The following is a 27794-nucleotide window of genomic DNA, read 5'->3' as shown; positions in this document are numbered from 1 at the left end:
CATCTTCAGAACATCAGATTTAATTAAACACAGTCACTAATTAAAGTACAGAGTGTATGACTGAATCCCTGGGAAATGAGAAAAAGAAAATTTTAGATAGTAAGTGAAATTCTCTTCATAAGCCCTCCCCTCTTTTTTGTAATTTCTTGACCTTTTGTCAAATGCAGTGCAAAGAAAATGTAATTAATGCAAGTGTGTTTTGTACTCCCAGTAATAGATTTTTTTCATTGAAACATAACCTTTATATGATGCTTCCATTATAACTGGCTGTCAGGTGAAAATTAAATGAGCTTGCACTGAGCTTCAGATTTATCTTTCTGTCTACAAAAGGCTATGTGAGGGTCTGAGGAGATACATAGCGTTTACTGATGATTCTGTAAATTAGCCCCATCAATCTGTGGTAAACATAATACATCCTTTCCTTGAAGCTGATGGCTGGGGCCAGCGGTGATGCTTTGCAGTCCAGCACTCCCTCTGCGTCTTCTGCTTAGAAAATACCTCTAGATACCAGGAACTTCTACCAGTTAGTGCGCTAATGCGCTTGTTTACTTAAAACATGCATGGCAGCTTGAAGCAGTCCATGCACCCTTACAGATTGGAAAAAGCGCCCAATTTACCAATGGGATATTGTGTTGGGTTCATTGCAGCTTCATGGCAATCAGATTCAGAAATGAAACTGAAGACTGACTTAAGGAATACAGAGGGCCCTTCCATGCACTATCTCCTGAGGGTTTGTCCTTTTATACTTTCTGTACTGCAAACATTGTCCTTGATTGTCTCCCCAAGAGACAGCCCCCACTGGACCAAAGCCCCACAACATCATCAATCTGAGTTGGGAAAGATCCCACCCTTTGCTTTACCTGCATTTCTAAAGCTGATCCACAAAGCGCAGGTTAACTCATTTAAATAGCGCCTCTGCTTTATGGGTGTGAAACCTAGGATTGAGGAGGAAGCCCCTTTTATTTGGCAATCAGTGTTCTCATATTTGATATCTGTGTCAAAAAACAGTCCCAACAGGCACAGAGCTGACTTTAACTCTGTCTGAGTCACCAAGGACTTGGAGATGAGATCCCACTTGGCCAAACACCAGAAAGTCTCCAGTTTCCTTCCATAACTCAGTCTTCACAGGAGTGAGGAGACTGACCTCACATCTTATGAGAACAAGCAGCACATCTCCAGCCGGGCCAGGAATACTGCAGGAGCCGTCCTCGCCTCGCTGTTGCCGCACTCTTGCTGCCAGTTTTGTTCAGAGTTCCAAAAGTGCAGGGGATGTGTGAACATGTCAAATTAATGAAAAACAAAGTTAAACATTTCAGAACCTGAAAAAGAGTTCAATTGCAGAAATGAGCAAAGGTTTGGGAAGAGCCTTATTTTTTTAGCGGGGTTTATTCATCCTCCATAGACACAAAAATAAGTCTTTCAAAGAACGTGAATATTTGAGGCATTTGGCAACACTGAGTCTCTGGCAACCTCTCTTTATTTATACCATGTAATTATATTTGCCTTTATATGTGTGTCCTTTTCATTATTGACCCTAACATGGTCTTTTATGAAATTCCAGTTATTGATTAGCACTGGCAACTCCGAAATGTGGCTTTTTATACATCAATAAATCTCTCTTCCCTCTTCTTAAATCACAGCAGATCTTGTTGGACATTTGGGGAGAAAACAACTTAAAATTCACATCCAGATCTTGGCTGCCAATTCAGGACTTTGTTACTATGAGATATGCCAAGTTTTTAGCTTACTTTTGCTGAAAGTGCAGAGTTTAGGGGTGGGGGATCCCTATAGCTGGAGTAAAGATGGAGTGACGTCATTAGAATCAACTCAGTCTGTGGCCCCCATGAAATTCTGGCCTTCATGTCACTCCCCCCCACCACTTTTCCTTGTTTCCCCTCAACCCATCCTACAGTCAGTTCTCAAACTAAAAGCAAACAAAAACCTACTCAAAGGCATGACATCAGTGACCAACTATGAGCCCATCAGATTTGTTTGAATAAATATAAACAACCAAAGACTTGGCTTTTTTTCAAGAGATTTAATCCTTTTGCCTGCTGTATACTTAACAGTGTTAATTTTCATTAGGGAACTGGTACTCTTTTTAAAAGGAGAATATTAATATTTCTGGGGAAGAAACTAATGAGGAATGAGCGGGAGCATCAGGTATTTCCAGCTTCCCTTTATTATTTACAGAAGTTCTCGTCATGTCTAATCTATAGTGCAACCAAGAAAATTTAGTAGCAACCAATTATTCTAAACTCAGTTATGTTTAGTGTTGAATCTCTTTAAGAGGAAAAGAACAAAAATTCTTTGATAATGCTGTTTTCATATTACACATTTGTATGAAGATACATGGAGATCATAATTAGTTTTTTATTTGAGGTTACATTAGTTCATGTGTCGAACGGTACCCGTGGGCCTGAAAGAGTTAATGCAGTTTTTCATGCTGCCTGCTTTGCAGTCACTAACGATCCCCTCATTCGTTTGAAATTAATAGATTTGTTCTTACCTTTGTCTGATTGTGCAGAGATTTGCATGCAGACCCACTAAACCTGCCAACTCTAGCAAATGGTTAGTAAGTATTCTCAATATGGGTGCGCCCACAAAGTACTGCTTCAGAATGGAACACTGTTTCCTCACAGCAAGTTTTCTTCTTCCTATTGAATGTTGGCAACCTTGATTTTGGAATATTTTTGCATTTACAATCAAGAAACTTTCAAAGAATGTTATTCTGACTGGCTTATTAGGGACTCATGATTTATGATGTGTTTAATTCCACCTGACTTCCATTGGGTGGTTGCATGGAGAGAACATGGAATGTATTCGGATATTGTCAAAGCCCAAGAATAGCATATTTTTGTCACATATCAGATTCAAGCCTGTATTCCAAGTATTTATTCATTTTACTAGTTTATTTATATATTTTTTTGTAACACCAAAGTGATTAGTACATGAGTTTTGAGACTTGTGTCACTTAAGGGATACTGTTTCCACATCTTCTGGGGTCAGAAGGCCTTTGCAAGCTATACAGCAAGAGCACAGTGGGTTCTGATGAACCATTTACTTTCTTGTAATGCAAGAGCCTATTTAGGGTGATCCTTGTGCTGCTGTCAGAGCAATGAGGGTCAGCAGTTGTGGTGACAAATTAGTTTTGACAAGCCTAATGACCCCAAAGAAGAAAAGTCTGTGGCTCTGATAGCAACTGGGGAGTAATTGGTGAGCTCAGCCAAATGAGGAATGTGTTAAAATTCCGCAATTCTCTATGGCAGGCCAATTACACCATTCAGCAAAGGGGTGGAAGGTTGCCATCCGCTTCTTTAGCCTTACAAAAGCATCAGCAGGCTATATTTCAATCAATTGAATTTGGTTTGGCGGAGCATCAGGACATTGAAAGGAACAACTGGATCTTTCAAACTATGTTCGTACGAAAAACTTGAGCAAAGAGCAAAACGAGAATTTTTGTGAGGCATCAGTGGATAATGCTGATCTCACTATTGGCAGGTTTTGCTGGTGCACCACAGGCTGGCTCTCCCTCATCTGCCCAGGGTGGGGAGGCCCTGTGAACAAGCATAAGTTCATTAGAGTAAGTAAGTAAGTGATTATCAATTACCAGTCCACCCAAACAATCTTTCATTAACTTATTCAACAAAAAATTTATTGTGAGCCTACTATGTACCAGGGCCATTCTGGGTGTCAGGGAATAAGATGAACAAAGCAAGAAAAGACCCCTGCCTGCATGGAGACTACGTTCTAATGGGTAAATACAGTTAATAGACAAATAAGAAAGAAACCAGATGATTCCAGATGGTGGTAAGTGCTATGGAGGAAACACATGGGGAATGTGGCAGACATGTTAGTTTGCTAGTGGTGCTGTAACAAAGGACCATAAGCAGGGTGGTGTAAATAACAGAAATTCGTTGTCCCCAGTTCTGGAGGCTACAAGTGTGAAATCAAGGCATGAACAGGGTTGATTCCGTCTGAGGGCTGTGAGAGAAAGATCTGTTCCAGGCCTCTCACCTTGGCTTATAGGTGGACACCTCCTCCCTGTATTTTCACATTGTCTTCCCTCCGTGAGAGCCTCTATGTCCAAATTTCCCTTTTCTATACGGATGCCAGTCATGTTGGATTAGAGCCCTCCCCATGACCTCATATTGACTTGATTACATCTGTAAAGACCCTATCTCCAAATAAGGTCACATTCTGAGGTACTAGGGGTTAGGAATCCAACATATGAATTTTGAGGGGGATACAACTCAACCTGTAAGAGCAGTTAAGCCACCTAAGAGAAAGTGCTCAGAGAATGCATCCTGGAGGGAGTGATAATGGAGTTGAGACCTGAGGAGAAGAAACCAGTCCTGAGGAGAGGTGGAGGCAGAGTGTTTGGGCTGAAGAAATGGCATGTCACAGACCCTGAGGCGGGAAGGGCTTTATGTATTTTAGAAAGAGTGGCTGGAGTGCTTGTGTGGATGAGAGAGGGCATTAGGTCAGAGATGTGGCTGGGACCAGATTACAAGGGCCTTGTTGGCCAACTGCAAAGAGGAATTTGGATCTTATTCTGAGTACAGTAAGAAGCCAGTGGAGCATTTTAGTCAGAGAAGATGCATGTTCTGATTTTGATTTTAAAGTCCGTATTTATAGAGTGCCTACTGAAAACAAAGCAGTGTGTCCAGTGCAGAGGGGAGCTCACAGCTTTTCTACAGTCGTTACCACAGCCTATTCTATACATCTTACCTCTACTTGACCACCAAGGACCTCTTGCTGTTCTCTCAGGGCCTGTTCCCACAGCGTGTCATCCGTTTTCCCACCTCTAGGCCTTTGCCAGTGGTATTCCTTCTGCCCAGATTTCCCTAAGTGCCTATTCTGCACAATGATCTATTCACACTTTGACACCCATCTCAAAAGTTGCTTCCTATGTGGTATCGCCCCAGATTTATATAGTCCACCTCTGTCTTTACTCATGTCTTTTCTTATATCACATTGTATTGCATCTGTTTGTTTACATGCCCACCCAACCAAATACTAGCTGAGCTCCCTGAGGGCAAAGACCTCAAATCCATTCATCCTCGTGTGCTGAAAGCCTACCGCAGCACCCACCCCAGAGTCACAGCCCAACCCCTGTTTATCAAATGCATGACTGAATGAAGTGTAAGTCAGGGCGCTGCACGGGAGAAGAGAAGCCGTTAAGAACTCTTGGGCTAGTGGAGTAGGGTGGAGAGAATGAGGGGCTATGTAGGCATATCAACTTCAGTCTGACTTCAGTCCCGACCGGCGTTACTTCTGGGCATTCTGGCATAACTTCTTGGAGCCTCCATTCCTTCACTAGTAAAATGAGCCTAACGATTCATGACTTTTTAAAAAAATAGAATTTACGAAACTCTTGTGACTGCACTTGGCCCATGACCTGGCACGAACTAGATGCTCAGTGAAATGGTGTTGGTGTTTTCTTTCTCTTCTCCTCATCTTAGGAAAGCCTTATTATTAGTACATGTGGGGAAGAACACATGAAGATTCATGAAAACTCTGAAGTGAGCAGTTGTTTACTTAAGGGCTTGCTATTGTAAATGGGAGACATTTACCTCTGAAATACGTTTTCAGAGAACTGAGAGAATGGAATGCAATATTGCAACAGTCTGTGGAAAATCAGGGATTTGGAGGAGTGGAGGAGTCGCAGCTTCCCGTTGCCAATCAGCTTTTTATAAAGAACTTTAAGAGTCTAACATTTGCTACCACAAATTCCAACATGAAGGTCTGATTCATTAGCTGGGATAATCCCTTTGTTTGGGGCCTTATTTCCTATTCCCAAGAAGCTGCCTGATTTGCAACATGGGCATTTCAGGCAGAACATTTGCACAGTCTTGCAACATCTATGATGTGAGTCTTTGTGTGGACCTGAGCAGATGATGTAAATACTTAATTTTTAAGACAAAAGGGAAGACATTAAGACGCTCTTTCCTTTGTGTACCTGAGCCAGACTGAGAATGAAAATTAAAGACACCTCACCAAGAAGTCTGTTGGTGCTAAGATTTCTTTGTTTTCCAGAGTCATACTATATGTATATGTGTAACAGCAAGGTTTTAAATATGGCTTCTATTTAAAATCACTGTTCTCTTGTGTTGCCCCTGGGTGAGGATCTGTCAGTACTGCTCTGGTGGTGCTTCCTCAGGGCAGCTCAGTAAGCCTCTTGGTCGACTTGTCTGCAGTATGCTGATTCCAGCTCGAGGTTCACCATGAACTCCCTGTAGTTTGGGTCTTGGTTTGTTGTGCACAGTGTCTCAGTGCCTTCTCCTCACTGCAACCTCAATAGCAACTTTTAAAATCTTCTTTTAAATGTGCTAATTATAGAGGTGAAAGCAAAGACATTGATTGGCTAGGCAGCCAAACCGGAGAAGTGTTATTCAATCCAAATACATTGATTACTGCATAAACAAGAACAGGTTTGATGTGTAGGCAGTGTAAAACATCTCAGGCAAGGACTCCCAGCCCACTGCTTGATGATGATTTTATCCTGCTTTTCCACTTGAGACCCCTAGGCCACACCTTCAAAGAAGGAACAGATAGACAGATATGGATCCACTTGGAGCCTTCGTTCCCATTCCACAGCACTGCAGGAGGCAGGTGGCTTAGAGGCCTAGTAAAGATTTTTCAGGTTTTAGTTCCAACTGCTTATGCCATGCTGCGAGTTCCAGGGCAAGTTCTTCAGGACAGAGTTCTTAGATGGTTTGCCAGGGAAGATGTGGGGCTTAATCAGCTTGTGACTGCAGGTGTAGATTGTTCTTCTTGTTATTGAAGTGCCTGAGAGTCAAGGCAGAAATCTCCCCTTTGGGGGGAGCTCTCATCTTTTCAGGGAAGCTGTAGAAGAAAAAGCCAGATAAACCCTAAACATCCAAAGTTGTTAAAGCATGGTCAGCCCTCTCGTGTGCAAGGCTGTTTCTGTAATGGAATTACTGTTTGGGGTTATTCAAAGTTGGCTAGAGAAAGAAGCCACTTTAGTAGTGAAAGGAGAAAAAAAATATAACCGATCTGTGGGATCAAAAGAAAACAACAGCAACTCTATGTAGCGTCTTTTGGTGCACCCTGAAGCTAGAGGTTAGACCCAGGGTTTTGAGTTACTTAAGAGTGGGCTAAGAATCAGAATGACGTCTCCAAGCCCTTTGGCTTTCTGGGAAAAGCCTTTATTTGACAGGCCAAAAATATTCCGCTTGAGGGTTGGGTCTCCACAGAATTAGACAAAGGGCATCAAAATCTGTTCCATGGTGATCTGAAGGCTTCTGCCCAGGACATTTCTGTCGATTTGGATACCAACTATAGTCTCAAACCCAGGGCACTTGGTTGTAACATTTTAATAGTCAGGCTGGATTTTTGGCAGGCTTTTGTTTAGTTTATTTTTCTCTAAGCTTGAGACTTAAGGAATTGAAATTTGAGAGCATTGCTGTGTCTTGGAACTTAAAATTTAAAAAGCTATTGGAGGTGATTTTCTTTTTTCTTTCAACTGCTGCACTGAAGAATAGAATTTAACTGTTATAAATGACGGTTGGGTAACGTAACCACAACAGTCTTTTTCATGGATAGTTGTAAGCAGGTGGTTTGACCAGAGTTGAAGAGGTCCTTTCTTTTTTTCTTTTTCTGCTAAATCCAGAGAATATAGATTGTCATAGGAAATATTTATGGGGGAGTAGACTGTGGTAGGGTCCTCGCCGCTGGCTTATGCGTTTACACTACTTCACTCACGTTCCTCTCCTTTCCCATAGCTGCCATTAAAGGGAAGCGTCTCTTTGCTGATTATATTGACACCTTTCTTTTTCTAGATTTTGTTCTTTATGCTCTATCTCTTAGGCAACCAAAATCAATGTGGAGATTTCTGGACAACTCGATCTATTATTCAATCTCCAGGTAAACAGTCTATCCTTAAATATAATTTATCAGTTATTTTTCCCTCTGGCTTTTGAGTCTGTAAACGTTGGGAGAGAAAATTAATCTGACCTTTTGGTACTTTTTATGCTTAACTCTTTTACAACCCTATTCAGTAAGAATCTGTTCTGAGACCCTGGAAGCATCTTGGATATTTCTTGTTCTTTAATCCAGTGCCAACCATAACCACTGCTCATGACCCCTCTTTCATTGGTATGATGCTTTTAAGTTTTCAAAATATTATCTATATTATCTCCTTGAGCTTCACGACAGCTTCTTGAAGCAAGCCATTCTCAGTGGCAGAAATTCCTTCCCAGGCACCATGAACCCTATCCCTATGTCTTCCATGGAATTCAAGTACAGGGAGTTTTTGTTGAGAAACCTTGGTTGAACTGTCTTCCTTTTTTTTTCTTTAAAGCACAAAATGACCTTCAACTTTCCATTTAAATCCTAGAAGAGACAGTCAGAACACCACATGTCTTCCCTTGCTGCTACTCTGAGGGGCCATGTTTTTAGACATCTCTCCGATTTACTCTGCTTCCTAGGGCATCTTCATTTGACACGGCTGTTAGCTTCAGCCATTTATACTTTCTCTCCCCAGCCTGTCCCCGCGTCCCCTCCACATCATGAACTCCCTTGCTTTTGCAGAACTTCAGCTCACCAGGTGGGTCCTTTTGAGCTTTCACTTCGCTCTTTTATTTATTTATTTTTACCCACAGGCTTGTTCCATATGCACCATTGTCTGAATTGTCATGAATTTTGGATTTAAGTCCCAATAGTTAAAGGCATGTTTTCAGCTGAACAAACCAAATGAAGTAAAAAGCTTCATCCCCCTTTTACTTTATTCTTATTACCCATCCCAGCGGGGAGGATGAGTGAAGAATGCATCCTCTAGATCCTGAAAGAATTTCCAATATTCATTCTTTCTCCATAAGATACAGAGCTTAATCCTTTCTTTAGACATTTTCTTTTTTTTCTAAATAAACAGGGCCTAATTGGAAAAAGCTGAGAGAGCTAAGCAGAAAAGAATAGAAAACATTTACTGAGCTTGGAAGTGCATATTGAATACTGCAGGAAATTTGCATATGGATTACTGGTGAAAAAATAGAAACATTCTCAGCCCATTAGTTACTGTGATGGACTCCCACTGACTAAAATCCAAGTACTTTTGCCTTGTTTTCTCCAACTGTTCTTTTCTGTAATCATTTCTCTTTAACCACAGGGCGGCTATTCTGTTACTGCACTTTGTACTAGGAAAAAGACAAAATAAGGAATGTAGCTGCGCCTAGAATATGAACAGGCTACCTCTGCTTTAATCCTCAAACATTGTACCATTGTTTCTAAGCTTTGGCTGGAGAGTTGCCTCTTTATCAGAGGGAGCTTCTAAGTCACATTTTCGGCTCTACAGTTGTGTTAAGTGACAACCTTTAGATTCCTCCTTAGTGCCTCAGTTTCTTCAAATGCAAAATGGAGAGAAATGTTTAGCAGCACTAATGGAGACAGGGGGAGAAGAATCAATGAATATTTATGAAAGTAAATTGAGTTCCTGGAATATAAATTTCCACAGAAATTCAAAGCATAATTAAGGTAAGGAGAACAGATTAGTGTTAAATGTATGTGTGAAACACATTTTACATTTCCTTCCAACAAAGACTGAATTTAATTTACTCCAAGTGAAGGGGAGAAAAAAGGAAAAAAGTGGTATTGTTAATTAGGATTCTAAATTTGGATTTTGATATGTTGATTGGTGTAGTACAGACATAAAGATACCTGTTGACTTTTTCAGCAAATGCGTGCGTGTGTGTGTGTGCGTGTGTGTGTGTGTGTGTGTGTTGGAGATGGAGGAAGAATATACAGTAAACAAATCTAATTACCAGTGGCAATACTACACCAGGAAAGCCACATCAAGTACTAGCGAAAGAATTGTTATCAAAAGATATTTAAAACTGTTTACCTTTAATCCATAGAAAAATCATTAAACATGGATCAGACCTTTGCATTGTGGAGACCATGTGTACAAAGAGATATTCAGATATTGCCTGCAGAAAACATCTCCATTATTGTGTTATTGTTTGAGGAAACAACCCAAACTCTGTCACTTTACAAAGGAATTGTTGAATAGTAGCAGATGTGGAAGTTGGTGTAAAAGAACAAAATATCAATCTCCAGCAGCTCATTTCAGGCTTTCCACAATGGCTTGGAAGTTGTTGGAAAGAAAGATTTGTGTAACATCCATCCCGGAAATAAAGGCAATCCTAACAGATAAAGAGAACCCTCTGTGTTTTATAAACACCTAGGTTCTGCATATGCACTAATTTCTTCAAAGAACTGAAAAAAAAAAATTCTAGAAAGATTTTATCATAAAAACTATGTCCTATAGAAAATCCAAGGTCCTTTTTTTTTTCTGGGCAAATTCCCTTGATGCAAGTGAACCTTTCATTGGGATAATGAAGACATGGCTAAGTTTTCTGGTGAGATGCAGATTTCACCAGAGAATATATGTAGTACAGACCCCAAATCCCAGAGAAAACCAAGAAATGCTGGTCCTTCATCCCCCACAAACAGACATCTGTGTGAATATCTGAACCAGGAACCACCTAGGTAATAATCACAATGTAATTTTTTAAATGCAAAATAAATGAGATTCACGTGGGGGAAAAGCTGTATTTGGGTTGTCAATTTGACCCCTAGGACCTTACTTTACAAAGTGTAGCCAGAGGACCAGCAGCATCAGCATCTCTTGGGAGTTTTTTTTAGAAATGTAGACACTCAGACCCCACTCCAGACCTGCTGAATCGGAGTCTGTCTTACAATGAATTCCTCAGGAGATTTGTGTGACATTAAAGTCTGAGAAGCACGGTCCGAGGATACCACCTAGTATGTCATTGTTTTAGGGCTTAGTTTTCATCTCCACACAATAATGTACTTGATAAACTTCCAGTAATTGATTTTTGATCATTGAATAGATGATGATGCAGACAGTAGCTTTAACATTTGGGTGATCTGACTTAGCATTACGCATCAATCCCAGATTTTTTCATTTCCATACATTCATTGAGCACCTGGCAAGTGCAGGCCCTGTGCTTAGTTCTGGAAACAAAAGAATGAACAAGATAGATGCAGAACTGAGGAGACAGCCATTAAGCAGATGATTACTGAGAATTTTATTTAATGGAGGACAAGTAAAGAATCATGAAGGAAAAATACAACGGGCAAAGAAAGTGCAAATTGGGCGAGCCTGGTGGGGTCCGGAAGATCAGAGAGTGCCGTGGGATCCCCACCGTGGTGCTGCTTGTTGGAGGCTTCTGGTTCAAGTAGGCCTCTCCTGAGTGGATCCCAGACAGGCAGAAGAGCAGGACATAGATTACCCTTTCCCAATAGTAAGGTGGCTAAGTAAAGAAAGAAACCGATGCTGTTACGCTCACCTTTTTTCCCCTTAAATAAACATTTTTATTTGCCATATGATTTTATTTTTTGAGGTGCCAAAAGATTGTATGGTTGATTCAAATTAGAAAAATAGTGAAAAGCACAAGTCCAGACAGCATGCAAACAAGAACTGCAAATAGGGCAGTATTTGCAGATCTGCCTTGTTGATTGTCATTCTCCAGATTCTGTTGGTCGGGGAGAACCTGTGGCTATCACCTTCTGGTTCTCCCTTCTTCACTCTGGTTGTCTTAAAGTGATCATCAGTGTCCCTGGCTATCTTTAGCTGACCTCAAATCGTCCAGAAGGACCACGCTTGTTTTTTTCATGCCTCTCCCATTCCTTCTCTCTTTCCTTCTCTTTTTCCTCTTGAGGTTGCTTTTCCATCTCAGTCATTTCAAGTTTGAATTCGATTTGCATATCTAAACTGCTAATTATACCAATTACTTGCAGTGCTTCTGCATTTTAAAAAGAAGGCTGAAACTGACCCCTTTCATTAAAGTCATTGTCAGTTTGCCCTGATATTTGGAGCTATGGAGACAGGCCTTTTCTTTCCTTTTTTTTTCCCTTATGAATATATTTTTAAAAGACTAGCTGCCAACGACCGAATTTTTCAGGTCTCCAACGCTCATGTTTCTGGTCGTGTTTTTCTGTAGTCCAGCATACATTCTTTAACTAAATACTACTCTTGAAAGATCAAAAGAAGTACTCCCTGCTTTCATTTTGTTCTTGGCTGTAGCTCATGGATGTCTATTTTTTTTTTCTTAATTTACGAAAAGCTTTCTTTCCTTCAGAAGTAAAAGAAATGGCTGTGTGGATCATAAAGACATCATTAACGTTTACTAATACAGTCTGTTCTCAAGTTGCTTTACCACCACATCTTTTCAGTATTATTTACTGAGCAGCTGAAATAATTGGGCTTTGAATTTTTAGATTACTATAAAGCAAGACCTATTGTCACTTATTGCTGGGTATAATTGCACCATATGTATTTAGTGAAGCTATTTATTCATCTCCCTGGTGGATAGCTTTGTCAAAATGAGTTGAGATATTTCTGTGTGTGCAGTTGGAATCTAGAAAACATTTGCATTTCATGTAGCACTTAGAAATTATAGAGGGCTTCACAAATATTTTTCTTCTCCAGACCTGAGGGTCTTTTCCTTAAGTTCTACTCATCTTTTATTATTCCCCATTGTTTGTTAGAAAAAGCACTGTTTTTATGAGTGTACAAAACAGCAAGAGAGGGAGAGAAAGAAGGCATTTTAATACAAATAACTTGCATTTTAATATATAATAACTCATTTGTCCATTGTTCAGCAAATCTGCATTGGGAGCTTATTGTACACACTAGTGCATCACGAAAAGGACCAACCTGATCCCACTCCCGAAGGAGCTCACTTTCTGTGAGGATGGTATAAGGGCACATATGTGGGAGACTAAGCCTAAGCTCGGGGACAGAGAATGCTTTCCTGAAAACGGGATATTTCAGCTAAGCTCTAAGAGATGAGTAGGATTTAACCAGGCCAATAGGAGAAAAACATTTTTCCAGGCAAAAGCACATGCAAATGCCCTAAGGGGAGAAAGGAAGGGCATGGCACCTTTGAGGAACTGAAAGACCAGTGTGGCTGATGCTGAGGGAGTGAGAAGGAAGGAGGGTCAGGTGAGGATGAAGGTGGAGAAGTAGGTAGGAGCCAGATCAAGCACGAGACCTTTTAAGCCATGGCTAGGCTTTGCTCTTTATTCAAAACCAAATGAGAAACCTTTGAAGAATTTGACACAAGGAAGAGACATGATCAGATTTATAGTTTTCAAAAAATAACTCTGGCAGCAGTGTGAAGACTAGACGGTGGGTGAGGGGGACCCATTAGGAGATTATTGAAGTAAAGCAGGTGGGAGAGGATGGCTTAGTATAGAGGAGGTCAAATGTTGATGGAAAGAAGTAGACCTGTTTGAGACATAATTCTGAGGATTTGGAGATTAGATGGATGTGTGGGAGAGGGAGATGTCAAGTATTACTTCCAAACTCTGGGCCTACACTGCTGGGTGAATAGAAAACAGGGAGTGAAGACTCTGTTTTGAGGAAAAGGTCATTGTTAAGTGTTGGAATATTTACTTTGAGGTACTTGTGAACCATCACTACAGAGATGGTGAATAAGTGGTAGGGCCTGGAGCTCAGAGGAGAGGTCTAGATCAAGTTTAACAATTGACAGCCGTGTGCCTTCTGATGTGATACAGGTTGGATTCTCATATCCCACAAAGGAAAATAGTAAAATAAACTGTTTTTCTTGAGGAATTTTGCTTCAAATTCAGTTAGAAGTACTACAACAAATATTCAGGCAAATGATCAATTAACCATTTTTCAAAAAAATATTTATTGAGCACCTAATATGTATTAGGCACCTATTAGGTTACGGGGACTTCTAAAACTTCTTTCTTTTCTCCATAAGTAAAGTTACTTTGAAGAAAGGCTTAGCTGAGTATGCCTCTAGGAAGGACAAAGTTTTGTCACCATTGGTAAATTAGTACTAAATTCAGGGACCCCTTCATTTGATGAAATGAGTAAGGGTGCACACTGTAAGATATTTCATTGTTTGGCTGAATATGCAACCTTGAGGTCCTTCTAGAATACTCAGACTGACTATCTCATGCCACGTCTCACTTTGCATTTGTTTCTCAGCAGCCGGAGCATCTGAGTGACTTACAGATGCATACCCCTCTTTTTTGCTGAGGATGATTTGCCCTGAGCTAACATCTGTTGCCAAACTTCCTTTTTTTTGTTTGCTTGAGGAAGATTAGCCCGGAGCTAACATCCATGCTAGTCTTCCTCTATTTCGTATGTGGGTTACCACCACAGCTTAGCTGAGAGTGGTGTAGGTCCGTGCCCAGGATCTGAACCTGCGAATGCAGGTCACTGAAGTGAAGCATGCTGAACTTAACCACTATGCTATGGGGCCAGGCCTCACCACATTTTTTTTTAATTTGAGAATTACAGTTAGCAAACAAGAAGATTATTCCAAGAACATACGGCTCACAATACTGTTCTGTCATTATTAATGACTTCACTCTATGCTCAGACTTTGGTGAGAATGATTGATAGAATTTCAGATAGTTGCCCTGTTCACTACAGCAAACTTAGACTACTACTATTTTTCCCTTTGTAAAGAAACAGAAGAAAAAGGGCATTTGGATTCCTTCCAATATACTTCTTTCTCTCTTTGACTTGAGAAGTAACATTCCCTTAGAGTTGCATGGAGGAAATACTTAGTTAAATAATGGAGCCAAAAGTCCATGATTCTAGTTGTGGCTTTGCCACTTACCAGCTATGTGACTTTGGCAGGTCACTTAACCTCCCTAGACTTTGGTTCCCTTCACTTGTAAAATGGGGGATAATAACTAGATAATTTGAATATATAAATGATGATGATAATAGTGGCTAACTTTTATTGAGAATTTACTGTGTGCTAAGTACTTTCATGTCAGGATTGTTTGCTCTATAAGATGACCAAGGAGATAAAATAAAGGAAGAAATGTATCTTAGAAACAGCACATTTTACTTGTTTTTTTTGTTATTTCTTTGGAGAATAAGAAACAATAGTAGTTTAAATTTAATGAAAAAACCAACTACTCTAAATAATAGACCAATATTCTCATCAAACTAAAACATCTTAGATGATCCACATCCACCCAAACTTGACGATTTTAGGGAGAATTTTATGTAGACCTGTTATTCTTGTGATAAATGGAGTCAAGTTCCAGAGGGGGGGCTGGAAGTTGCATTAAGTAGAATAGTCAAGAGGATTGAGATTACAATTCTTAGCCAAGGTATTTTCTTCAGAATTAAGGGATCAAACCCAATGCATACATGCAGTGATCGAATATCTTGTGGGTTTTAAAACCCAAAAGATCATAATTGGAAAGGGTTAATGGATTTAATGACAGTTTCCTGCCCATGAGTGAACCATGGGCACTTAGGAAGAAGGGGCAAGTTGTGAGAGCAATTTTCTCCACAGCCAAGATGGAAAAGGGCTCAGAGGTGGTTTAAAGTCAGAACAATGAAGGAGAAGAGCAAGTGGAAGGAGTGAAAGGTCTTCTGAGCACCTGCTATGTGCCAGTCAGGCATATGATGGGAAAGCCAAGCAGAAAAGCTCAGCTGTGAAAGAAAGAAAACTGGAGGTGATGCATTTTGGAAGCAAGCGAGTGAGTGGTTTTGATGAACTTGTGTGGGTTGTCACAAAAGATTGTCAATCCTGGGACGGCGAAGCTGCCATGAGGCATCACTCTGAGCTCAGCCCTTTTTAATGGCTGCCAGGGCTAATGCAAGATTTGAGTTCCATTATTTTCATATCTGCTTCTTTTTTTAAGCAGCCAGTTGCAGATGACTTTTAGCAAGTACAGAATTTATATTTAAGCAATGCATAATGAAAATCGACGGCTTTTTGTTGAGAAAAGCACAGTGTCAGGAAAATATCCCTGCCACTCTCTTCGCCCCTGTCACAGTGGTGGAAATTTTACATTTGAAAGTGAAAAAGCTTAAGATATAATTTTTTAATCCCATCTTTCCTGCCCACTTGCATCTCTTCCAAAGCTTGTCAGGGCCAGATCTGGAATAGTAAGAGCCATTAAAAATTTGGCATCTTGCACTCTGTTTTTTGGAATAAACTCAGTGTGGGCCAATTTATGGTAAATTATTCTCTTCGTGTGTGAATTTCCTTTTCTCTCTTGGCAAATTCCTGCTTGCTTCTACACCCCTGCACACAGATCTTAAACACACACGTTTATTACAGAATCTGTGTGGGATATGTGTGCAAGTGTTAAAGTGTGTGCCCGTGGCTGTACCGACAAATGCATATGCACATCTTTGCACCTATGTGCCTATATGGTAGCAAATTGACTTAAACAGTTTGTCTTGAAGGTTTGTGTTGCTGTATGTATGTTAGCATACATTCTGTTGCAACCAGCAAACAGTTTCTCAGTCAAGAGATGACAGAATTCAGCAATCATTTTGGGAAACACCATAGTAAATAAATATATTGCTTAGTTCTGTTAAACCAAGCATGCCAATTCTTAATAAAACTGAAGGCAAGCAGTGGCATTTCTCATCTTTGCAGTCAGAGACAATTACAGGGCAGCTAGTCCACTGCCAACAGGAAAGGCAGAGCCAAGGTCTTGCTACAGCCCCTGTACTCTGAACACAGAAAGCTCTGGAGCTAGGTGTGGTTGTAACCTGGGATTATATAGAGTTGTAGTATCTGCCTCCCATTCAGAAAAGTGGGCTATATGATGGTGGGCAGAGGTGTAACATCATGGGAAATTGCTTGATCTGCTCCTTGGGGATATTTGACTCAGGGCAATTCAGGGCAAGGTCCCAAAGATCTTTTCTCTTTGCATGAGAAGCTCCAATGAGAGGCTGTTTTCTGGCATATTTGAGAGCATATTAGCTCAGTTTTTAAAGGGCAATTTAGAGCAGTTTCTTTTCCTTTATGTATGAAAAAGGCACACATTTATGTGCCTTGAATTATTGCTAATAACATGTTTCCAATGTGTCTGTGTATGTTTAGCTCAAGTTTGGAGAAGGGTGTGGTAGGAAAACAGCTCACTCACTTCACCAGTATTGCTGCAAATTTCTCAGAATATCAATAAAGAAGTTAAGGCAATGCATCCACAAAAAAAAATACAACCAGATGTTGTTATTAGTATTGTTTCCCCACGTGGTTAGATATTAAAATAATTAAATATATATTTTATGGTAGTTCTATAGAATATTAAAATCCAGCAAAACCCATAAATGTATTTTGTAGCTTTTGCGATGTTGACCATTTGATGTCATCATGAACAGTAACTGGCCCTACCTAATTAAAAGGCCTTAATGAGCTTACTACACAAGGAAAGCTAGGAAATCAATACGCTTTTTTACAAAGAGTCCATTCTATCCATTTTGTTTAGCATTTATTTAGCAAATAATCTGTGGTCACTTGAGTGTGTGCCAAGCACTGTACCCAGTGCTGGCAATAAAAAGATTAATAAGACTCAGTCCCTTATCCTCATAAAGCTCACAGCCTAGTAGGGGAGACAAACAATGCAATTAGTGTGCCTCCATGCATTAACAGGGCAGTGGGCAAGGTGTGGTGGGGAGGTGAGGAGTGATCCATTGTACCTTGGTGAAAGCTTAAAGGAAGTTGTTACAGAGGAGGGGATACCAAGCTAAAGGATTGGCAGGATGTCACTAGGTACAGGGAATAGCACATGCAGAGGTACGGAGGCAAAAAGGAATATGCTGCTTAATTAGGGAACTGCCACTGGACTGGCCTGGAGCCCAGGTGGGAAGGTGGGAGGACAGGGAGGAGGGGGCAGGCCTGACCACGTGTGTATGCTAAACCCTCTTGACCCGTAGTCTCTGTCTCTGTTTTTCCACTTCTCCTTTCCTTCTGCCTGCCTTAGTTCTCTTTTACTTCATCTGTCCTTATCTGTCTTCTGAAACTTGAGAGGCCTTTTAGAGAAACTGAAGTTTTAGAGAATGCTTCTGACATTTTTAAAAAAATGAGAAAAATAATGCCTAAAATCCAAAGGACAATTCCTCCAACTTCTCTCAGTTTCCTCACCTTTAGTATGTAGAAATAATGTAGAGGTCTTAGAGCAGGCTGGATCAGATTCCAAATTTATTCTGGGTGTTATCTATCTCCTGAAATGTTCTATGAATGCAGGAAACGTGGGGTTGAGCCTGATGTTTCTTTTGTATTGTCTGCAGAGCCTAATAAAGTGCTGAATGTGCAAAAAACTCAATATGTGCACGGTCCATCCATGGAGCAGGGCCTTGGGCACTTGGCATATAGACTGGTACTTAAAGAATTTGAAAAATTTTCTTTAAAGTAGCAAAACATCTGAAAGTTGCTTTTATATGTATGCTTTGTATATACTTCATAGAAGTATTGTGCTTATGTAGATAGATTTACATGGAAATGTATCTGGCTATGTGGTGGTAAGAAACACAGGTACAAAGAAAATTAAATAATTTGACTGATTTTAGGTGTATTTATGCAGGGCCAACCATGTAGTCTTAAATATATTTGCTCTACTGGCATGTAATCAAAGTGCGTTATTGAGGTCTGGCTGTGAACATCTGAAGTATACGTGCTCTAGTGGATATATATTTGCAGATTGCATGAAATCAATGCTAATACACAACAACAATAAAAACCAGGCAACTAACTTATTGTTATGTTTAAACAACCCCAGACAACCAGTTTTTCATTATTTACCCACTCACAGAAATAATTATTTGCTTGGAATTGTAGTTTTCTGGCATAGTATTGATATAACATGAATAATCTATGATACTTTATATTTGTTGAATAACTGGAGAGGGTCATATGATATGTCTTAAATATCAGTGTTGCCCTGTGGAGTATTCTTTTTCCAGTTGCGAATATAATGCCCATGATGAGGTTCTATTTGTCCCCAGCTCCTTTCAATTGTTGTAAACCAGACACTTGATAATTTCCATAAAAATTTAATATGGTTCAAATGTTGGCACAGAAGTAACATATTTCTCTCTACATTGTCATGTGGCTTCTCAAAAACATTTTTTCCATTTTCGTTTTGTAAGTTGCACCCTCGTTTATTTTGCCACCTCATTTAGAATACCCTTCTAAGGAACAACTGCTACCCCTGACCCAAAATGTTAAAAAGCAACGAATTGCCTTGAACCAATAAGAAACACATACATACTTCCCATTTAGGTAACCTTTGTTTTACACAGATTTCTTAATCAAAAACAAGAAGCTCAACAAGCCAGGAAGTTGTATTTATGAGGTAGTTAATGGATTCATTTTGTACACCAGAATAACAAGGAAAAACTTAGTAACTGGGATCTCTTTATTACAGTTTAGGAAAACATTACAGAAAAGGTTTTATATTAATTCTACAAAATTTTTAATAGTTCCAGGCAATCTGGATAAATGAGTTCTGTGGGCCACTTCAGAATACCAGATGAGTGGCATGCACTGAAGTGGTTGACTCATTGAGGCCAAAGTGTCATAGTCTCTTCCCCTTCTCAGGCTGCCCCAGCCAAACCGACAGACCCGGAAACTTTCAAGGCTGTCATGGGAAATGCAAGGGCAAATCTATTTCGATACTTGGAACCTTTGCAAAGTCAGTTTGGGGTGCACTGATTTCCCTGAAGTTAAGAGAACTCTCAAATTAACCAAGGGTAACCCTACCAAGACTTTAGTTTTCCAATGAGGCCACTATTTCTCTGAGTAGAACCTTTGAAATAGTATTGTAAAATCAGATGTTACCTTTTAGCAACCAAAAAGAAACACAGAAACTCCTTTTCTTTGCGTACTTTGTTCTGTTATGGACAAGAGGGTGATTAGACCGAAAGCATGAGTAAAATCACAAAGCAAGAACACGCAGCACCATCTTCTCCATCCTCATTGTGGAATTTGTGATCTGAATGAAACATGGAGAGGAAGGAATTTCGTATCACTCAGTGTAGTGAATTCATGAACTAGGTACTTTTTAAAAGCCTCAAAACATTTGAATTATTTTCTTTTTCTCCCTTTATGTAACACTTTCTACAAACTGATGTGGTAAATATTAAGATGTGCTGGAGCATGCAGGCCTAATGAAATGCACTGGGAACAGAAACCACAGAGTGGCACAAGGCGAGCCATACGTCCCAATGCGAATGAGCCTGAAGGAGGAACAAAGTCAGGCTCCCAATGTGCTTTGCAGTCTCTCTGTGTTGATTCTTTGTCCCTTTTTTTTTTCTGACATCTCTTCTGCTTTTTGTTTTCTTTTCCAGACAACTCTTTCTGTTATCTTCCCAACCTAAATTTTAAAATTACATTTTACTCTTCTACATTTTTAAGGATGAAGCTGCCACAGTTTGGTTCATCAAAAGAAATCCTTTTTTAAAAAAATTCTTTTATTCTTGCTCTAGTTCTTTTGTTTATCTCTTCTTTTTTTAAAAGAAAAATCACATCAAACTGCACATTTTCAACCTGAGGGGAGTTTGATGATCCCTAGAACCTTACTTCTCGAGGTGTAATCTTTGAACACTCACCGTTTAGAAGTATCACCTAGGAAGTTGTTAGAAATACAGACTCTCAGACCCCACTTCACGCCTACTGAATCAGAATCTGCATTTTAACAAGATGCCCAGGTAACTCATGAGCACAGAAAACTGGGAAGCACTGTCTTGGAAGGAAACTTCTAAATCCCAGCTGAATCCATGGGTCAGATTCCTCACTTCTTCTCAGGTATGTGAGGGGGCCTTCTCTTTCTGAGTCACAGGAGAGGCAGTGTTTCGTTTACACCTTTTGCAGGTACAGTATGTGTGTGATTCAAGTGGACTTGAACTCTTGGGCCTGTTGTGGAAGTGACCGCCACTGTTTCCCTGGCATTAGAAATATTTGCTGACTTTCCTGCCAGTGCCTTTCATCTCTGCTGTCTTTGGGCTATAGTGGAAGACGTAAACTAGCATATAATTCATCAGTCAGTTCCTGGCACTGCCCGGCATCACAGGATCAGCCATCACTAATGGGATTAATTGGTCTCGACTGATGAAATGTAAAAGCACGTACCTCTAAGAGCCATAAACACTGAGCCTTAATTGAAATCAAATGTATACTTTTAAAAAGCATGTCCAGCATCATAGACTCCTTTCTGTTTGGGTTTTGTTGACATTAGTGATGGTATAGAAACCTGATCAGCAAAGGTTTGCTGTTATTACTGCTTTGAATATGAACTTGTGCTTCTCAGCACTCTAAGTAGCTGATTAGGGGAGGGAGTAATATTCTGCTTGATTATTGGTTACACATATGGAATAAATCCTGTTTTAATGGTGTCTAATGAGCCTTTTATTTTCAGAACTTTACACAAAAGCCTCTAATAGAAAGAGAAAGTAATATTTCAAAGGTCATCTTAATGCCACATAATGTCAACAATCCATAATCAAGCCAATATATATAGATGGTAATTACAGTCCAGTTGTGATCCTTTAAATATGAAGAATAATCTCTCAAATTAGCCAAGTGGTGCAAGCTAAGGTTCTCTGGGTTGGAGGCAACTTATACTTTTTAATTAAAGTTTGTTACATGAAAACAGTTTCAGAGTTAAAGAAATTTTTCTGAGAGTGAAGTTTCATGCAATGCAATATTTTCAAAACCCATGAGATTTAAAGTTGTCACTTACAGTTTCATGCATTGTTCTCATATGTGGCTGTGAAGCCACTGAAATATGCAAATGGAAAACGATGGTTCCCCTTCAGTGCTTTTTCTCAACAGGGAATGTAATGGGCACTAGAAATGTGGGATGTTTTGTTGGTCAGGAGGCCACTAAGGGAACTTCTAGGCATACTTATTTCAGAACCAGACATCTGCCTGGCAGCAGATTAAAAAGTCTAAAGTTTAAAGAATCTCTAATATGAGATTGGCATTCTGGGGTTTTGTCCCATTTGCTGTGCGAATGGAGATAACCCTGCCCCACATTTGAATGAAGATGTTCCTTTTCAGTCCAAGATTGCTGCTCGTCTATATGACTCTTATCTCCATTAGAAATGGGTGAATTCTACAAGACATTTTACTTCTGTCATTAGAAATGGGTGAATTCTACAAGACATTTTACTTCTGTCAGGAGATTTTCAGAAGAAAATCACAATGGTTACAATATGATTGGCATTCCTGAACTCACAGGCTCACCCTGTAGCATCAGAGTCACCTGGAAGGCTTGTTAACACACAGATGGCTAGGCCCCCACCCCCAGGGTTCTGTTCTGTAAGTCTGGGGTGGGGCCAGAGAATTTGTATTTCTTTTTTTTTTTTAAAGATTTTATTTTTTTCCTTTTTCTCCCCAAAGCCCCCTGGTACATAGTTGTATATTCTTAGTTGTGGGTCCTTCTAGTTGTGGCATGTGGGACGCTGCCTTAGCATGGCTTGATGAGCGGTGCCATGTCCGCGCCCAGGATTTGAACCAATGAAACACTGGGCCTCCTGCTGCAGAGCGCGCGAACTTAACCACTTGGCCACGGGGCCGGCCCAGAATTTGTATTTCTGACAAGTTTCCAGCGCATGCTGATGTTGCTGGTCCATACACCGCGCCTGTGAGACTCACTGCTAAAGGTTCATCAGTAAATGGCTTGCCCGGCCCTATGCACTGACCCTGCTTCCATCTTCCCATGAGTAAACCTGGAGTTCTATTCTTGTTCCTCCCAATGCCTAACACATAGTGCCACGCTCACAGGGCTTACTCAGTATTTCTTGGGGAAAAAAAAAAATGCTATTTAGATAAAACTACTCAGGTATACCAGACCCCTTTCCCACCACCACTTTCTCCCACACTACCACCCTGTGTTTGTCTCTTTTGTGTTCTGTTTCTCCTCCTTCTGCTACCTTGTGCAATTCTGAAAGTTTCTTTGCTGGTTTTCTCTCGTCTTCCCATATGTGTCCTATGTTTGAACCACGGGCAAGCTCAGACCTGGTAATCCAGTTGTGTGTCACTGGCTCCTAGGTTTCTGGTTCTACAGCCAGTCCAGGAAGAAGAGGACCTGAGCCTACGATATTGGTCAATTTTTGTGTAGAGGCGGGTTAGTGGCAGTGACACGAGCAGTCATGTGACAATTTGGACCTTAGGTCTCAGGATAGATCTTGCACTTTAGGAGCCTCCATGAGAAAGCATTTGGACAAACCCAAGGAAACTCTCCTCCTATGGTCCCTGCTTCCCTAAGTTTACATGTTATTTGCAAGGTGAGACTCTCCTTAACGATTCAGAAAACATGAAAAAAGTACTAAGAAGGAAAAAAGGTACCCATTTGTCCAAACACCCAAGCCATCCAGTTTTAGTATATTTTGTAACAATCTTTTATAGTTCTACCTAAATGTTAGTTTATTTTTAATGTGTTTGCATTTAATTGAACATATAAATCTAGGGATAAAATTGCCAAAGGGAGAGGAAATTCTTGTGTTGAATTACAGGGTTATTCCCATAATGAATGATAATGATTCATTACAAAATTGTTTGCTTTCAAGTTTCATCCAGACACCATTAGAGAAATGAGCAGCAGCTCCTTCCTCGTGTAGAGTTAGTGGTGCAGCGAGTTCGGTCAGGTGTGCTGCCTGCGTACACTTGTGATGGGTTGGGTGTTAGGCCGTCTACTGAGCCATTTGTCAGTTCTTCAGTGCCTAGCTCTTTATTGGTCTTGGGTTCATGGTTTCTTCAACAGCAGTGAATGGGTGGTATGTATTATGAGCCCCTGGGTACATGAAATTGCCTTTCTCCTGCCTTTATTCATACAACTCAATGGGATCTAACTCCTTCACTCCATCTTTTCCCTTGAAAATACTATAAGGTTAGTACCAGTACTACCAATACTTTTGTCTCCTGGTTTTTCTTGTTATAGAGGAAACATGATATTAGCTGGATTTTCATGATTTCACAGATAATCTTTTTGTTTTCATTTTCAGTCTGGGTGCTCATATGCTCCTCCATCTTTGCTATTTAAAAATGGTCAGGGGGCCGGCCCACTGGCATGATGGTTAAGTTCGCGCACTCCACTTCAGCAGCCCTGGGTTTGCAGGTTTGGATCCCGGGCACAGACCTACACACTGCTCATCAAGCCATGCAGAGGTGGCGTCCCACAAACAAAAAATAGAGGAAGATTGGCACAGATGTTAGCTCAGGGCCAATCATCCTCACCAAAAAGAATTTTTAAATCTCAAAAAAAAAAAAAAATAGGATGTTCTGAGATGTAGTTTACTTTTCACTGATTTGCTTGGAATGCAGCAAGCCCATTGGTTTTTGATCATTGCTTCTGTTAACAGTATTAATAGCAATTAGTTGACTTTAATTAGACATTTACATTGACTGTTAACTGGAGAGAACTTGGAAACTCTAATCTATATCCAGTTTATGTCTGATCAAGTGGACAGGTTGAATTAGCTCTACGACATGTCTGCGATCCCTCTAATCACTCGGTGCTAGATCCAGGGTTCTGTCTGGTACTCACAGAAACCTCATTAATCTATTCTAAAGTGGTTCTCCACTCCCGTGTTGGTGTCAAAACAATGCAGCCTTCTCTCTGACCAAGATCTGAGGCAACTGTAGAGGGATTGTATGCTGGTGCCTACCCAGGTCTGGATATGCACCCCTGGAACTGGCCCCAGAATTATATCCACCTTATGACAGAGCCTTCTTAGGAACTGGGCTACAGACTTGTGTGTTCAAAACCACAAGCTCATTTCAGACCTGTGTGGTCCACCAGGTGATTCCAAGTCAAATAAACTAAGCTCCAGTAGTTTACTCTGAATTGTCATTCAGAGAGAACCTTCAAAACAGAGGTTCCATCAGCAGAGGCCTCTTAGCTATGAATTGGAGGTTAACTTTGAGCCCCTTTATTGTCAGATTTGAGACCCACTTGAAAACCTGTGGAAATAAGCCACTTAACTCCTCTCTCCCTCTAGCGACATAGCATTGTATGCCTTTCATTCTGTTGAAAAAGTAGTTGGCTTCGTCAGCAATCATCTTCTGTTCAGGCTAAATTTATTTTTATGTGAAATAGAAATCAGGAAAACACCAAAATTATTTTAAGCAAAATATCAAAATTGAAATAAACCAACATATGTCTGTGAAACATGTATAACTCTCAATCAAAAATAAGTGCAACTTTCATAAATTTCTTAAAATAGTCCAGCATGCAAAATCTGGACAACTTAAATAGATGGAGTTATGACATGTTTGCTTCTTCTTTCTCCTTAGTTCATCCTTTACTTCAAGATGAAAATTCAGATAATGAAAACCTGGCCAGCTCTGGATAATCCCTTCATGAACAATGTACTCCATCATCTATTGTAATAAGCAGGAGAGCCAAAGAATTTTATAAATTTTTTTGCAGTGAAGTTGTTATACCTACTAATTCTGAATGGAAAACATCTTAAATTTACCTTCTTTACTTATATTCTGTGTCCCCCCCCCAAACCGCCACACACACATTCCTCTCTAAGAGGTGAGGTTTCCTAATTGCTTTAAACATGTTTTGCTTTGTTCTGGTTAGTTTTTCTATGTTTCTAAATTTCTCTTGCAGTGGGAATTCAAATAGGATTAAAACTGTCAAAGTGACATAAATATTCTGGGGCTTAGCACCAAAGAGAGAGTTAAAGGATAAATGCCCATCTCACATTTATGCTTCATTTATAGGCTTTCTCTAACACATTTTCTTTATTAGATTGTCACTTCAAGGATTGGGGTTACTTTGACCTGCTAATAGTAGCTGATATTTTGTCCACAGAAGACATTAAGTAAATATTACTGTCAATAAATATTGACAAATTAATGAAGCATTTCTTGAAATCTTCAGCCTTTCTCCTTCAATTCTTGTCTTCATGAACTAGGTAACAAAATTTCTTTAAAAAAATAAAAATAAATAAAACTACCACTTTATTTGGAAAATGATTTAGCATTAAATAAATTGTCTTCCAAAACCTTTTTAAAAGCATCTTAAAAACTTTATCTCGTTAGGCTTAGCATCACTCTATATGTTAACAAGATCACTTTTTTGGGAGTTGAAAAACCACGTAAAATGTTGTTAGGGAAGTTCATAATCATAATGATTCAGTGCACACACGTCTTTTTCATCTCGAGCTCTTGGATCGTCAATTCACCTTTTTTTTTCATACCTCACTCTGATTTTTCTTGTTAGTTTATTAGTTGTAAAAAGTTTCTGCCTTCCTGGTTCCTTCAATTTAGACCAATTTGGAAATGGAAAAGTGTGTTAATTTTTTAATAAATCTTTAAGACACGCATTACTGTATTTTTATTAACTGAGCCAGATGGCTCACAGCAAATTTTCTCTGACATAAGTAATCACAGAAATCAGTTTGGGACCCAAATCTGGTATGGAAAGTGGCATGTATATTCAGTGGAAAAATGCAGTTCACATAAACATATGGATATTTTTAGAAGTAATATTTGTTACTGTTTGGATTTCATTTTATTTTTTTGTTTTAGGCCAAGTACGAACTAAGGACTTTTTTTTTTTCCCTGTCTCCCAGATCTAAATATTCGAGGTCCTTCTCAACAACCCAAAATTGTTTTCTTTCTGCAGTTTGAAGGTTGCAAGAAGGCCTTTTCAAGGCTCGAAAATCTCAAGATTCACTTGCGGAGCCACACGGGCGAAAAGCCGTATTTGTGCCAGCATCCGGGCTGCCAGAAGGCATTCAGCAACTCCAGTGACCGCGCCAAGCACCAGAGGACACATCTGGACACTGTAAGAATGGCAGGAGCTTTCCAACTTCCAGCCGGAAGCCCTGGCCTGAGGAAGTGCCCGTTTGATAGTGGGATGGTGAAGGTGTTTGCTTTATGGTCTGTAGGCTATAGGGACAATGCCAAAGGCAGCAGTGGAACCTGGGAAAGGGCCAGAAGGGGCCCTGTTTGGCTCTTTCTTCATTTTTCTGTAGTCACAAGTTATCCTAAATATTACAACTGCCTGGGACAAAGGGGTTCCTTGGTTACCTCTGTGTATCAAGCAGAGGCAGTTCAGGGGCCGTCACATAGAAGATTTTAGTACTGAGAATGAGACCCTAGAGATTGGGCATTAAAATAAGTATTCAAATATCATGATACACTAAAATAGATAATATATGCTATTGCTAGAAATAGGAAGCATTTTTTTTTCTTACCCTGGTGATTTTCTTCTTGACATAAGAACTTTGAGTCTGGCAAGGTTTTTGAGAGTGAATGGGGCCTTTTGCTTTAGAAACCAGCTAGTATTTTAAGCTTCAGGCGATCTAAAAAAATCAACAAATCTTTCCCCGGGGTTCAGTTTCATCACGCTTCCTATGTGTTAACAGCCACACATCCATTGACATAAACCCTATGAGAACAATTGATTTTCATTATTACACCTTAACTCTCTTAGTGCTGCAACATTTTGCTCATTTGCAAATGCCTTTTATATTCTTTTATTTTCTCAATTATGGTGATTGTCCTCCTTTGCATTTCTCAGATTTTGATGCCATTTTCCTTACATGAGGCCAGGTAGACTGTATGTAATTTCACTTCGCTTAACAAAGCCATCAGGATAAATGTATTATACACATCACAGATCTCTTATTTCACGTTCTTGCAAATAATGTATTCATGACAGTACTTTTTCAGTGTTAACAGTCTGATGTCTATTATTAAACTACACCAGAGTTTGAATTTTGAAAAGATACTGTTATTTCTATACACCTTCTCATACATATTTAAGATTCTTCTGATGTTATAGTTGACATATTGATTAAATTTTATATTAGTCTCTATTAGTCATATTGATAGAAGTCATTTTAGCTATGTGTCACATAACCTTTCTAAATAGAATTATCTCCTAATATACATAAATGTGATGGTTTGCCTAGTAAATATCTGAAATATAATTAGAATAATATGGGCATAAGATGGACCCTTTCTGCTCTAACTGAATTGAATTCA

At 39.7% G+C, this 27794-nt stretch overlaps 1 protein-coding gene across 3 annotated transcripts in view; it reads left to right on the top strand.

Moving 5' to 3' along the window:
- GLIS3 (GLIS family zinc finger 3) overlaps positions 1 to 27794 on the top strand; it is a 445549-nt gene that overhangs the window by 314230 nt on the left and 103525 nt on the right. For all 3 annotated transcript variants that reach the window (XM_046665009.1, XM_046665010.1, XM_046665011.1), the window contains one exon: positions 26428 to 26589. In XM_046665009.1, coding sequence (XP_046520965.1) covers positions 26428 to 26589 — 162 coding nt within the window. The remainder of the gene's footprint in view (positions 1 to 26427; positions 26590 to 27794) is intronic.

The sequence above is a fragment of the Equus quagga genome, chromosome 6 (assembly GCF_021613505.1).
Source record: "Equus quagga isolate Etosha38 chromosome 6, UCLA_HA_Equagga_1.0, whole genome shotgun sequence".
NCBI lineage: Eukaryota > Metazoa > Chordata > Mammalia > Perissodactyla > Equidae > Equus > Equus quagga.
The sequence above is the reverse complement of the archived record's forward strand: the minus strand, read 5'-3'. Positions and strand labels throughout refer to the sequence as shown.